The 13,198-nt window shown below is 43.6% G+C and overlaps 1 protein-coding gene across 1 annotated transcript in view; it reads right to left on the reverse strand.

The window, feature by feature from the left end:
* CFAP54 (cilia and flagella associated protein 54) overlaps positions 1-13,198 on the reverse strand; it is a 1,106,494-nt gene that overhangs the window by 385,570 nt on the left and 707,726 nt on the right. Inside the window, exons 45-46 of the mRNA XM_029597529.1 lie at positions 10,335-10,535; positions 569-655 (exon numbers count right to left, since the gene is read on the reverse strand). Coding sequence (XP_029453389.1) covers positions 569-655; positions 10,335-10,535 — 288 coding nt within the window. The remainder of the gene's footprint in view (positions 1-568; positions 656-10,334; positions 10,536-13,198) is intronic.

Raw genomic sequence — 13,198 nt, forward strand, 5'->3', positions numbered from 1 at the left:
TACCAAAACGGACGCTCAATTTATGAGCATCTGTTTTTTCCCGCAGCACGGTTGGAGGCTGAAGATAAACAAAAATTTAAGGTACAGGAGGGTGGAAGTAAGGGTTTGGGTGGGGGAAAAGAGGGTGGGCCTAGAGATACAGATTTTCGGGAAAAAAAAACAATGGGAGAGGGAAAGATCAGCACTGACCCCCTTCCCACCCCTATATTTTGTTACTAATCCAATGCAGGGTGCTTTGGAGAGAAGGCAGCAGACTTGGTGGAGCAGGGCTGAGCCTCTGGAGCTCAGGTGGGAGGGAGGAAGGGGGCTGGTTAGGGCTTGTAGGTCCTTGAACTGTTTTTGCTTTTTTTGGTTTTGTTTTAAAACATTTAACCAGCTCCAGTCTTTTGAAAATAGCCGGTTATGTTTAAAGTTATCCAGCTAAACTTAGCCGATAACTTTAATCGGGGATATTCACTGGGATATTTATCCCACAGAATATCCAGGACAAGTTATCCAGCTAACTTTAGCCGGATAACTTGTCCATTGGTTGATATACTGAATATTACCTCCTAAATATCTTAATTACCTTAAGGATTCTTCCTTCAATGGATTTAATAGGTTCATGGCAAACTTTAGATACAAAGTACTGGTACAGCGTGAACAATGGCAGAATCTGCAAACAGGAAAAAGTGAGACAGTAAATTTGAAAAGGTCAGTTATTAAACTGCATGGTCTTTAATACCAGGATCATATCATGGTCAGTGATGATTGAGATAGAAAGAGTGATTTTGTTGTTTGGGTTTACTTGCATGTGAGAATTTAGAAAGTGAATATTTAGTCACAGTAGAAAGCACTGTTTTCCTTTATTCATTTTTGACCCTGCTTCAATTTGTTATTTATTTCAATTCTAAAATGGCTCAGAAAACGGAACCTATAAAATGCAACTTGTGGCTCCCACAGGCATATATAAAGTTGTGAAAGATTACATACCTTGAATAAGATGAACTATAAAAAACACAAATAATGGCTATGGAATAACAAGAAAGTTTAATTACATTTAGATATGGGGGCTTCTGACTATGCCATCTGTGAAGCAAGTCCATCTGGTGGAGTCATAAGAGAGACTGTTTTCTGTTGTTGGATCCTGTTTATGGAATAAGCTGCCAGATACTTGCCTGGTACTTGCCAGGTTCTTATGGCCTGGATTGGCCACTGTTGGAAACAGGATGCTGGGCTTGATGGACCCTTGGTCTGACCCAGTATGGCATTTTCTTATGTTCTTATGATCTGAAGGTTGAGTGTCTTTTGCTTGGTTCTGCAAATTATTGAAAGTGTATCTATTTCATCAGGGTTTCAAAGAGATATTCTGATTTATAGTGTTCCCCTTCATGGTGTTTAGTTATGCTCCTATAAATTTCAGTTGGCGAGTTGGAGAGAAAGTGGACTTCTGGAAGTTGACAATGAACCTGAGCAAATAGAGGCTTCAAAGCAGGATGGAAATGGATCTGCTGAATATTAGCCAATCATCTAAATAGAGAAAAACCAAAACATTGCTCTTCCTCACATAGGCAGTCACTATTGCCAGGCACTTGGTGAATATTCTTGGAGATGCTGCTAGCCTGAAGGGACAAACTTAATATTGAAAATGTTGCTCTTCCACAATGAAACACAGATATTTCCTGTGGTTGATGTGACTTGCCAGAGGATTTGGTTAAGGCAGCTAGTGTAGCTAGGTTTAAAAAAGGTTTGGATAAATTTTTGGAGGAGAAGTTCATAAACTGCTGTTAATTAATTGGGAATAGCCACTGCTTGTTGCCAGCATTAGCAGCATGGGATCTACTTAGTGTTTGAGTACTTGCCAGGTGCTTGTGACTTAGATTGGCTACTGTTGGAGACAGGATACTGGGCTTGACTGACCCTTGGTCTGACTCAGAATGTCATATCTTATGTTCTTATGTAAGGGTGTGAATCGTGTGATCGATCGACTTAACGATCGATTTTGGCTGGGGGGGAGGGAAATCTGATCGTCGTGTTTTTTAAAAAAAAAAATCGTTAAAAATCGTAAATCGGGGGAGGGCGGGAAAACTGGCACACCAAAAAAACCCTAAAACCCACCCCGAACCTTTAAAACAAATCCCCCACCCTCCCGAACCTCCCCAAAATGTTTTAAATTACCTGGGATCCAGTGGGGGGGTCCCGGCGCGATCTCCCTCTCTCTGGCCACGACTGCGTTAAGAGAAATGGTGCCGGTGGCCCTTTGCCCTTATCATGTGACAGGGCAAAGGTAGCGCCGGCGCCATTTTGGTTCCTGGCTCCCGACGTCACGTGTGCAGGAGATTGCTCCCAGATCCCCGCTGGACCCCCAGGGACTTTTGGCCAGCTTGGGGGGGGCTCCTGACCCCCACAAGACTTGCCAAAAGTCCAGCGGGGGTCCGGGAGCGACCTCCTGCACGCGGGCCGTATTGCTAATCTTCAAAATGGCGCAGGCGCTACCTTTGCCGACCGCGCCCGTATGACATAGTGAGGGCAAAGGTAGCGCCGGCGCCATTTTGAAGATTGGCAATACGGCCCGCGTGCAGGAGGTCGCTCCCGGACCCCCGCTGGACTTTTGGCAAGTCTTGTGGGGGTCAGGAGGCCCCCCCAAGCTGGCCAAAAGTCCCTGGGGGTCCAGCGGGGGTCCGGGAGCAATCTCCTGCACGCGTGACATCCGGAGCCAGGAACCAAAATGGCGCCGGTGCTACCTTTGCCCTGTCACATGATAAGGGCAAAGGGCCACTGGCGCCATTTCTCTTAACGCAGTCGTGGCCAGAGAGAGGGAGATCGCGCCGGGACCCCCCCACTGGACCCCAGGTAATTTAAAACATTTTGGGGGGGTTCGGGAGGGTGGGGGATTTGTTTTAAAGGTTTGGGGTGGGTTTTAGGATTTTTTTGGTGTGCCGGTTTTCCCGCGCCCTATTTAACGATACAATACAAATGCCCCTGAAGATAAATCGGGGGCATTTGGACGATTTTGGACGATTTTGGACGATTTTAAAATTATCTGACGATAATTTTAATCGTTCAAAAATGATTCACATCCCTATTCTTATGTTTATGAAATGTGTGTGCAAACATCTTTGAGATCCAAGGTAGTTAGTCAATCTTTGATCTCCAAGTATGGGACAATTGTTTCTAGAGTTCATTTTGAACCTCTCTCTTTTGAGATGCTTTTTTAGACCTCTTAAGCTCAGAATAGGCCACAGACTTCCTGACTTCTTTGGAATTAGAAAGTATTTGGAATAAAATCCCTTCTCCTTTTCTAGATTTGGGACTGGTTTTAAAGCATTGGCTGCTAGTAATAATGCTAACTCCAGTTGTAGAATTTGAAGCTGTAGAAGCAGAACTGAATGACAGAGTGTTGAGGGGTAGGTCTTGAAAATTCAGACGATACCCTTGATAAATAATTTTCAATACTCAATAATCCATGGTAATCTTGGACCACTGGGGACAGAAAAGATCATAATCTTCCCCCCATTGGAAGACATTGCTGAAGTCGTGCGAGGGACTGTAGTTAAAAATTAGGGCCAGGTTTTTATAAAGCTTGTTGATTAGATTTTTTTGAGCCTTTCCCCTGTATATGGTTTGCTTTGTTGCTGCTGTTTCACAATCTGTGGGCATATCCTCTAATAAAGGTATACCTGGTATTCCCTGCAAGAATAATAAAAGACTGTGGCTGGTACCTCCTTTGAAGGGGTTACTGGTCAGAGGTAGTCACTGTCAGTGCTTGTAGGGTTGAACAGAGATCTTTTATTAAGTCAACCCCCATCACTTTAACTTTATCTCAAAACAAGTTACCCTAGTACAAGATACACCCACCAGTTTGTCTTGCATGTCTTCTCTGAGACCAGACATTATTAGCTGAATGAGTCTTCTGGTCCATATTGTTATGGCCGCCGGCCGCAGCAGTCCACGACCAGGGCCGACTGTCATGGCCGCCGGCTGCGGCGGTCCGCGGCCGGGACCGGACACTCACCCGCAGCGTCGGGGCTCCATAGAGGCTCCCACTGGGTCAGGGAGCCTCAGAAGACGCTCTCCGCGCGGCCCGGGCCGCTGTGCGGCTGGCTGCAGGCCTCCGACTCCTGCTGTGGCTCCGCCCCCTTCTCCTCTCCACTAGGGCCGCGCGCGTGGCTGAAGACAGCATTTAAAGGGGCCACGACAGGAAGTGTTGTGGCTCCCTTTTGCAGCACTTCCTAGCGATTTGGTATTTAAGGCAAGGTCTGCTCCTCAGATCTTGCCTTAGTATTGAGGTCTTGCTTGGTTCCTGTGTTCCTGGTATCCTGATTCTTCGTCCCGCTTCTGCTCTGCCCTCCTCGTTGGATTGCTGCTTTTGGACTTCGACCCCTGGACCGGCTTCAGATCTCGCTTTGGACTTCGACCCCTGGACCGGCTTCGGATCTCGCTTTGGACTTCGACCCCTGGACTGGCTTTGGACCGCGCTTTGGACTTCGACCCATGGACCGCTTGTTGGACTCTGAGTCTTGGACGACTTCTGGACTTTCTTCAACTTCTCTTTAAGAGATACTTATGACCTGCTGGAGGCGCCAGCCATCTGGAACCCACGACCTGCAGGAGGCACCTGCATCCAGACCATCTTCTATCTTCAGGGAGTCGCCTAAGTCCCAGCGGCCGTGTCCCTACAGGCTCCTCCTGGGGGGACCACGTTCTTCCAGGGTGAAGTCCGATCTACATCTGCAACAGGCCTCGCCATCTGACGGTAGAGACCGACGAGGAGTTCGCCCCTTGACGGCAGTACCGACTCTACCTCAGAACAAGGGTCCACGCTCCAGGTACTAACACATATGGCTATGGCCAAAGACCTTACAGCAGTATCATAAATATCATATGAAGATCTGATAAGATATTAGGTACTTTCCTCTACTTAATTTAGATGAGGTGTAAATTGCCCTAGTATGTCCAAGAGGAGTTGAGAAGAGACATCCCTTATGTTCTGAAGTTTATAGTATAGATATTAGACCATTTGAAACTGGTGGACTGTATTCCTAAACTGAAGCATGGCTGTTCAAAAGACTTTCTTGCTTGTGTTATCTATTCATTTCAAATTCTTTCCGGAATCTTTTGCTTTCTTTAATGTCAAATCCACAACCATGAATTTGTGAGACAGTTGTACTTTCTTATGCACTGGATAGGACTAAACCTTTCAATTGGTGGGGTAGAGAGAGAAGTCTTCCATATTCTGGTTTCTACTTCCCACAGAACTCTATTGGATGGTTTGTATGTATTTTAGGAGACCAAAGATATGCTCCTTTGGCTCTATTTCTTCTTCTAATTTAAATGGAACATTTTTGGAGGAAGATGAGGTAGGTTAAATCTTCTGATAGAGATGGCTCAAGTGAAGGATCTGAGAGCAAACCTGTGGACTCATCCTCCTGTTGATAGGGGTGTAAACCATTTACATGTGTAAAACACACTTCACATGTATGAACTATAGACAATTCAATGGCAAATATTGTAGCAATTTTCAAAAGCCCCCTTACACAGGTAAAGTGCATTTACACAAAAACCCAATTTTAAGTGTGTAAATGGTTTTTAAAATCAAGCCCAAAATATGTTACATTTATGCACGTAACTCTTAAGAAAGTTCATTTGTATGTGCATACATTTACAAACAGGGATGGTTGCTTTCAAACCGGCACGTATGCGCACTTTGGCATGTGTATGCCGGCATGTACTCAGATACGTGGCCATTTTATAACTTGAACACATGTTATAAAATAGCCTGAGTGGTGCACATGTGCACACAATTTTAAGTATGCCCATGCCTGGGCATGTATATAGGGTTTTTACCGCATAAGTCAGGGTATTTTAAAACTGGTGCACGTCCATGCCATGACCAGTTTCATCAGTTCACACAGGGTAGAGCTAGGTTCTAGAACCTTCCTGGTTTAATAGCCTGCAGTCCCCCCAGTTGCCCCAGACCCTCTAAATGCTTCCGAAATGCCTGTTTTTTGGTTTTTTACAGTTACACCTCCTCCATAGCAAAAGTAAAGTTAAGCAGCAGAGGACCTGGGCACGCACCGGGGCGCATAAGTATTTATGCTCACATCTCTTGACCATGCCCCAAAACACCCATGCTTCACCCACACCACACCCCTTTTTAAAATTGTCTGAGATGTGCAGGAGATACACGCACATCTGGGCCACTTTTAAAATTTGATCAGCGCACACAAGCCTGACTTGTGCACGCATCCCCTAATTTATGCACGTCGCGGGCTTTTAAAATCTATCTCACAAGGAGATCACGTGATGTGCTGATGATGTTCCTGCACCTCTCCGCTCCTCTCCCCCATTAGGGCCCCATTCGCGGCCAATTTGAGGCTCACCACCACCTCAGAAAATAAATAATTCGCCTTGCAAAGCTTGCTCTGCAGCCCGGAGTGAGAAACAGCGATGGTGATGCGCCTCACCAAGCGGGACAAAGAGAGAGAAAAAATGCGGCCTGCCGACCCAGGACTGGAGGACGAACCCGGGGCTCCTGACTGTCAGCCCCTGGCTGTGCTAGAGGACATCAAAGCGGCAGTGCAAGAGGCACGTCGCATGGACTTGCAGAAATTAACAGCTACACTCACTGAACTCACCTCCTCCCTGGCAAGTTTCAAGGTGCGTGTCTATGAGTTGGAACATGAGTTTCTGAAACTCAAGATGGCTGCCGAGACCACTAGACAGCAATCACAGCCTTAAAGGGACAGCTAGCTAAACATGAGGAATGGCTGGAGGACTTAGAAAATAGGTCCCGCCGTTCCAGTCTTCGCTTTAAAGGGCTGTCTGAATCCTTGTCTGAGCAAGAGCTGGCACTCTTCCTGGAAACCTGGATTTCACGTGAGTTGTCTTTGCCCCTAACACAAGGTCCCTTGCGAATTGAGCGTGCACACCATTTGGGGCCTAAACGGAGCAGCAATACTGACAGGCCGAGAGCTGTGATCGCCAAAATATTAAATTTCATCCACAAAGGAAAGATAATGAGGGCCCTAAGAGCGGGGAAAGCTCTTGTTTATGAAAATAAAAAAATCCTGGTATTTTCTGATTTCTCTGCCACTCTGTCTGCTCAGAGACGCTCCATGGCTCCATATTGTGCCAAACTCTATGCTATGGGCTTGAAAGTTTCCATGGTCTATCCTGCCCGCATTCATAAGAACATAAGATCATAAGAAAATGCCATACTGGGTCAGACCAAGGGTCCATCAAGCCCAGCATCCTGTTTCCAACAGTGGCCAATCCAGGCCATAAGAACCTGGCAAGTACCCAAAAACTAAGTCTATTCCATGTAACCATTGCTAATGGCAGTGGCTATTCTCTAAGTGAACTTAATAGCAAGTAATGGACTTCTCCTCCTAGAACTTATCCAATCCTTTTTTAAACACAGCTATACTAACTGCACTAACCACATTCTCTGGCAACAAATTCCAGAGTTTAATTGTGCGTTGAGTAAAAAAGAACTTTCTCCGATTAGTTTTAAATGTGCCCCATGCTAACTTCATGGAGTGCCCCCTAGTCTTTCTACTATCCGAAAGAGTAAATAACCGATTCACATCTACCCGTTCTAGACCTCTCATGATTTTAAACACCTCTATCATATCCCCCCTCAGTCGTCTCTTCTCCAAGCTGAAAAGTCCTAACCTCTTTAGTCTTTCCTCATAGGGGAGTTGTTCCATTCCCCTTATCATTTTGGTAGCCCTTCTCTGTACCTTCTCCATCACAATTATATCTTTTTTGAGATGCGGCGACCAGAACTGTACACAGTATTCAAGGTGCGGTCTCACCATGGAGCGATAGAGAGGCATTATGACATTTTCAGTTTTATTCACCATTCCCTTTCTAATAATTCCCAACATTCTGTTTGCTTTTTTGACTGCTGCAGCACACTGAACCGACGATTTCAATGTGTTATCCACTATGAAGTCTAGATCTCTTTCTTGGGTTGTAGCACCTAATATGGAACCTAACATTGTGTAACTATAGCATGGGTTATTTTTCCCTATATGCATCACCTTGCACTTATCCACATTAAATCTAATCTGCCATTTTGATGCCCAATTTTCCAGTCTCACAAGGTCTTCCTGCAATTTATCACAATCTGCTTGTGATTTAACTACTCTGAACAATTTTGTATCATCTGCAAATTTGATTATCTCACTCGTCGTATTTCTTTTCAGATCATTTATAAATATATTGGAAAGTAAGGGTCCCAATACAGATCCCTGAGGCACTCCACTGCCCACTCCCTTCCACTGAGAAAATTGTCCATTTAATCCTACTCTCTGTTTCCTGTCTTTTAACCAGTTTGCAATCCACGAAAGGACATCGCCACCTATCCCATGACTTTTTACTTTTCCTAGAAGCCTCTCATGAGGAACTTTGTCAAATGCCTTCTGAAAATCCAAGTATACTACATCTACCTGTTCACCTTTATCCACATGTTTATTAACTCCTTTAAAAAAGTGAAGCAGATTTGTGAGGCAAGACTTGCCTTGGGTAAAGCCATGCTGACTTTGTTCCATTAAACCATGTCTTTCTATATGTTCTGTGATTTTGATGTTTAGAACACTTTCCACTATTTTTCCTGGCACTGAAGTCAGGCTAACCAGTCTGTAGTTTCCCGGATCGCCCCTGGAGCCCTTTTGAAATATTGGGGTTACATTAGCTATCCTCCAGTCTTCAGGTACAATGGATGATTTTAATGATAGGTTACAAATATTTACTAATAGGTCTGAAATGTAATTTTTTAGTTCCTTCAGAACTCTGGGGTGTATACCATCCAGTCCAGGTGATTTACTACTCTTCAGTTTGGTCAATCAGGTCTACCACATCTTCTAGGTTCACCGTGATTTGATTCAGTCCCTCTGAATTATTACCCATGAAAACCTTCTCCAGTACGGGTACCTCCCCAACATCCTCTTCAGTAAACACTGAAGCAAAGAAATCATTTAATCTTTCCACGATGGCCTTATCTTCTCTAAGTGCCCCTTTAACCCCTCGATCATCTAACGGTCCAACTGACTCCCACATGCTTTCTGCTTCGGATATATTTTTAAAAGTTTTTACTGTGAGTTCTTGCCTCTACGGCCTACTTCTTTTCAAATTCTCTCTTAGCTTGTCTTATCAATGTCTTACATTTAACTTGCCAACGTTTATGCATTATCCTATTTTCTTCTGTTGGATCCTTCTTCCAATTTTTGAATGAAGATCTTTTGGCTAAAATAGCTTCTTTCACCTCCCCTTTTAACCATGCTGGTAATCATTTTGCCTTTCTTAATGTGTGGAATACATCTGGACTGTGCTTCTAGAATGGTATTTTTTTTTTTAACAATGACCAAGCCTCTTGCACATTTTTTACTTTTGTATCTGCTCCTTTCAGTTTTTTTCTAACAATTTTTCTCATTTTATCAAAGTTTCCCTTTTGAAAGTTTAGCACGAGAGCATTGGATTTGCACACTGTTCCTTTTCCAGTCATTAAATCAAATTTGATCATATTATGATCACTATTGCCAAGCGGCCCCACCACCGTTACCTCTCTCACCAACTCCTGTGCTCCACTGAGAATTAGATCTAAAATTGCTCCCTCTCTCGTCGGTTCCTGAACCAATTGTTCCATAAAGCTATCATTTATTCCATCCAGGAATGTTATCTCTCTAGAGTGTCCCGATGATACATTTACCCATTGGGGTAATTGAAGTCTCCCATTATTACCGCACTACCAATTTGGTTAGCTTCCCTAATTTCTCATAGCATTTCACTGTTCGTCTCACCATCTTGACCAGGTGGACGGTAGTATACTCCTATCACTATAGTCTTCCCCGACACACAAGGGATTTCTACCCATAAAGATTCAATTTTGCATTTAGTCTCATGCAGGATGTTTATCCTGTTGAACTCTATGCCATCCCGGACATAAAGCGCCACACTGCCTCCCGGGTGTTCCTCTCTGTGATTGCGATATAATTTGTACCCCGGAATAGCACTGTCCCATTGGTTATCCTCCCCATCCCAACTCCACTCCTCAGAATGCCTCTTGTAGGTGTGGGTAAATATACATGCAAAATCATTTTTTACACATATTTTTACCTGTAGAACACCCCTAGCAGATTTTTCGAAAGGCCATTTAAACACATAAAACCTGATTTTATGCATTTAAATGTTTTTGAAAATTGGCATTTAGGAACTGCCCATTTCTGTTGTCTGTAGGACTTTTTATGGCATTTTGAGTCACTAACTAACTTTATTTTTGAAGCTGATACCCAAGCCGTTTTTATATTTTCTTCTGAATATGCTATGCATGTCTTTAAACAGTAACTTACCAATAGGTTATGCCCAGCACCATGAAGCTCCAGTATGATGAAATTCAGACTTGCAACAACTGTAGAGACATCAGCTCTGTACCGATCAGAAAACAGATCTATACCAGGAATAAGTTCTCTTACTTCACATTCTTCATCTATTTCATATAGTGCATAGTCACAATCATCTCTAGGATGAGAAAGAGATGATCTAAGCAGGGCCTAAAAATAATGAAAACAATCTGCAATTAATCCAAGTATATACACTATACAGCCAGATTCTGGCTAGCTAAGTTAAGCACATTTTCAGTCAAGATTTGGCCATTAGGTTTGCAGCTGAAAATTAATTTAAATCTAGCCATCCAAAATCTGGATGGCTTGATTTAGACCTGCCACTGCATTGCCTAAATTTTGGTGGTTTAATTGTGCAACTAGAACTGAAAAGCAGAGCTAGACACTTACATTTTGTCACCATATAAATATATGTCCTCACACATATATTTATATGGTGTATCATATAACCATGATCTAAAAAGCTATTTCTTCACAGTGATCTTGGTAAATGTCTCTGATGGCCAAGAACTCTCAATCAGATGTTAGTACCACATCATGAAAACCAACAAAATATGACCTTGCTGTTTTTATCATGCAAATAAACACGACTAAACCAATTTTTTCATCCTCAAGTATGTTGCACTTACTGGCCTGTAAACCAGTTTTCAAAGGGAAACTCTTTGCGGAATTTCCTTGGAAAATCATGGTAGGCCAGTTCTGTAAGGAGACTTTAACTTTTGTACTGTATGGGTGCAAACTAAGTGGGGTAAAGAAGTGCAAAGCAGATGTGGGGATAATAACATTAAATCCCTGTATTTAATTTTTCTGGTGGCCCCAGCCCTCTCCCAGCACCACCACTTTTCCCCACAGGGAAAATTACATGCGCTCTTGACAACACATATACTTTTCCCCATAGGGGCAGGAAGATGTGGCAATTTTCAAAGGGGCCTTTTCTGTGGGTAAACACCTATTTTCTTGTGGAAAATCCCTTTGAAAATTACCCCTGTACTTAAAATGTGATAAATATTTTTCCATACTAACTGCAGCACTTATTACATCAGATTCGATTTGCCATGACTTATATTTCACAGGCCATATGTAACAAAGACACATTTATTTATTTCAGGTATATTTGTATAAAAAAAGTTTTAAATTAACCACTAAAGCAATGTGAAGTTTAAATTCAGAAGTTACAGTACATTTTTGTGAAATATTTCCAATTTTACAATGGAGGAATAGATCATAATATGAAGCACTGATTATAAACAGAGGTCCTCTGCCAAGAGATAGAACCATTGCCTTCCTACCATTGCTGGAGTTGCAGGAGGTGATGAGACTTTTTCTTCTAGGTGCCCATGGCAACTATGACCTCCTGCATGCCTTTTGCTCATGAGTTCTCCAGACCAGACTTAGCTGTTCATTCCGCCCTCTCACATGATGTCATCCACAATGGACTATAAGCAGAAGTCTGTCATTGGCGGTGGGTCACCACCATATGAATGAAACAAAGGGGGTCAACATTTTGGGGTGCTCCTTTGGGGACAACTTCGGGGGAGCAGAGGGTGTTATTATTTATTATGCTGGGCAATAACATCCCAGACCTGCAGGCTCTAATGGTAGAAGTGGACTTGGACATAATTGCTGTTTCAGAGACATGGTTCACAGAGTCACATGACTGGGATATAGCCATCCTGGGCTATAACTTATTAAGAAAGGTCAAGGAGACAGCTCTAACTACTGATTCTTGGGGAGAGCTAAGGAATAAGTTTAATGTTTCCTTATTTTAGAGGGCTTCTTTGTTATATTTTTCTGTTTTTTTGTGTAGTGCTAACCGTATCTCTATATTTTTCTAGATATTGATATTGCTGCATTAAATTGCTGTGTGTTTGATTAACCCAACCAAAAAGGGAGTGGGCTATCTAGCTTTGGGCAGCTGACTCATAGTGCACTGCAGGGGGTAATCAGTCCTCAGTCTGGTTTGAACTTCAAGGAAACAGCTCTAACTACTGATTCTTGGAGAGAGATAAGGAAAAAGCTTAACTTAGCTAGCCAAATCTGGGAGACGGTCTGTTGAAAATCAATAGCAGATACAGGGTCCAGTGAACAGCCCTGGCCAAGTGTTAACTGTTTAACTCCCTCCCACCCTCCCCTGGGTTTGTTTTTCTGATATAGGCTGCCTGAATACATAATTGGCAACAAGATAAATTGGAAATTTTATAATTCCTTAGGTGTTATCCATCAAATAAATTTACCAAAAGGAGGACTATCCAATGACAATATTGTGGAACCTTTACTCTGAGGGAATTCATCTGGAAACTTAGGGCTTGCCCCATTTGTTCAGAACTCTACCTTGAAAAAGGAGTTGAATTAGCTGCAATAAAGAAAGTTTCACCCACCTTACAGTATTCAGGAATTAATTCCCCATTTCCACAGAAAAACCAAAAGTCAAGGAAAAAGGTGTTTACAGTGGGCTCAGATAGGATAAGACCTGTGACCCACAGACACCTGTTCTTCACAACTGTGCAGCCCACATGTCTACCCCCCAACTCACATGGGGCAGATTTTCAAAGGCTATGCGTGTAACCCAAGAAAATCTGCGCCTGCGTGCGCCAAGCCTATTTTGCATAGGCTCGGTTGAGCGCACAAGCCCCGGGACGCGCGTATGTCCCGGGGCTTTCAAAAATGGGCGGTCCGGGGGCGGGGCTGGGGGCGGGGTGGTGGTTCAGGGGCACTCCAGGGGCGGGTCCGGGGCATGGCAGCGATCCGGGGGCGATCCCAAATCCTCCGGCACAGCGGCCTGTGCCGGGGATGTTGAGCTGGTGCGGGCAAGT

The sequence above is a fragment of the Rhinatrema bivittatum genome, chromosome 4 (genome assembly GCF_901001135.1).
Source record: "Rhinatrema bivittatum chromosome 4, aRhiBiv1.1, whole genome shotgun sequence".
Lineage (NCBI taxonomy): Eukaryota > Metazoa > Chordata > Amphibia > Gymnophiona > Rhinatrematidae > Rhinatrema > Rhinatrema bivittatum.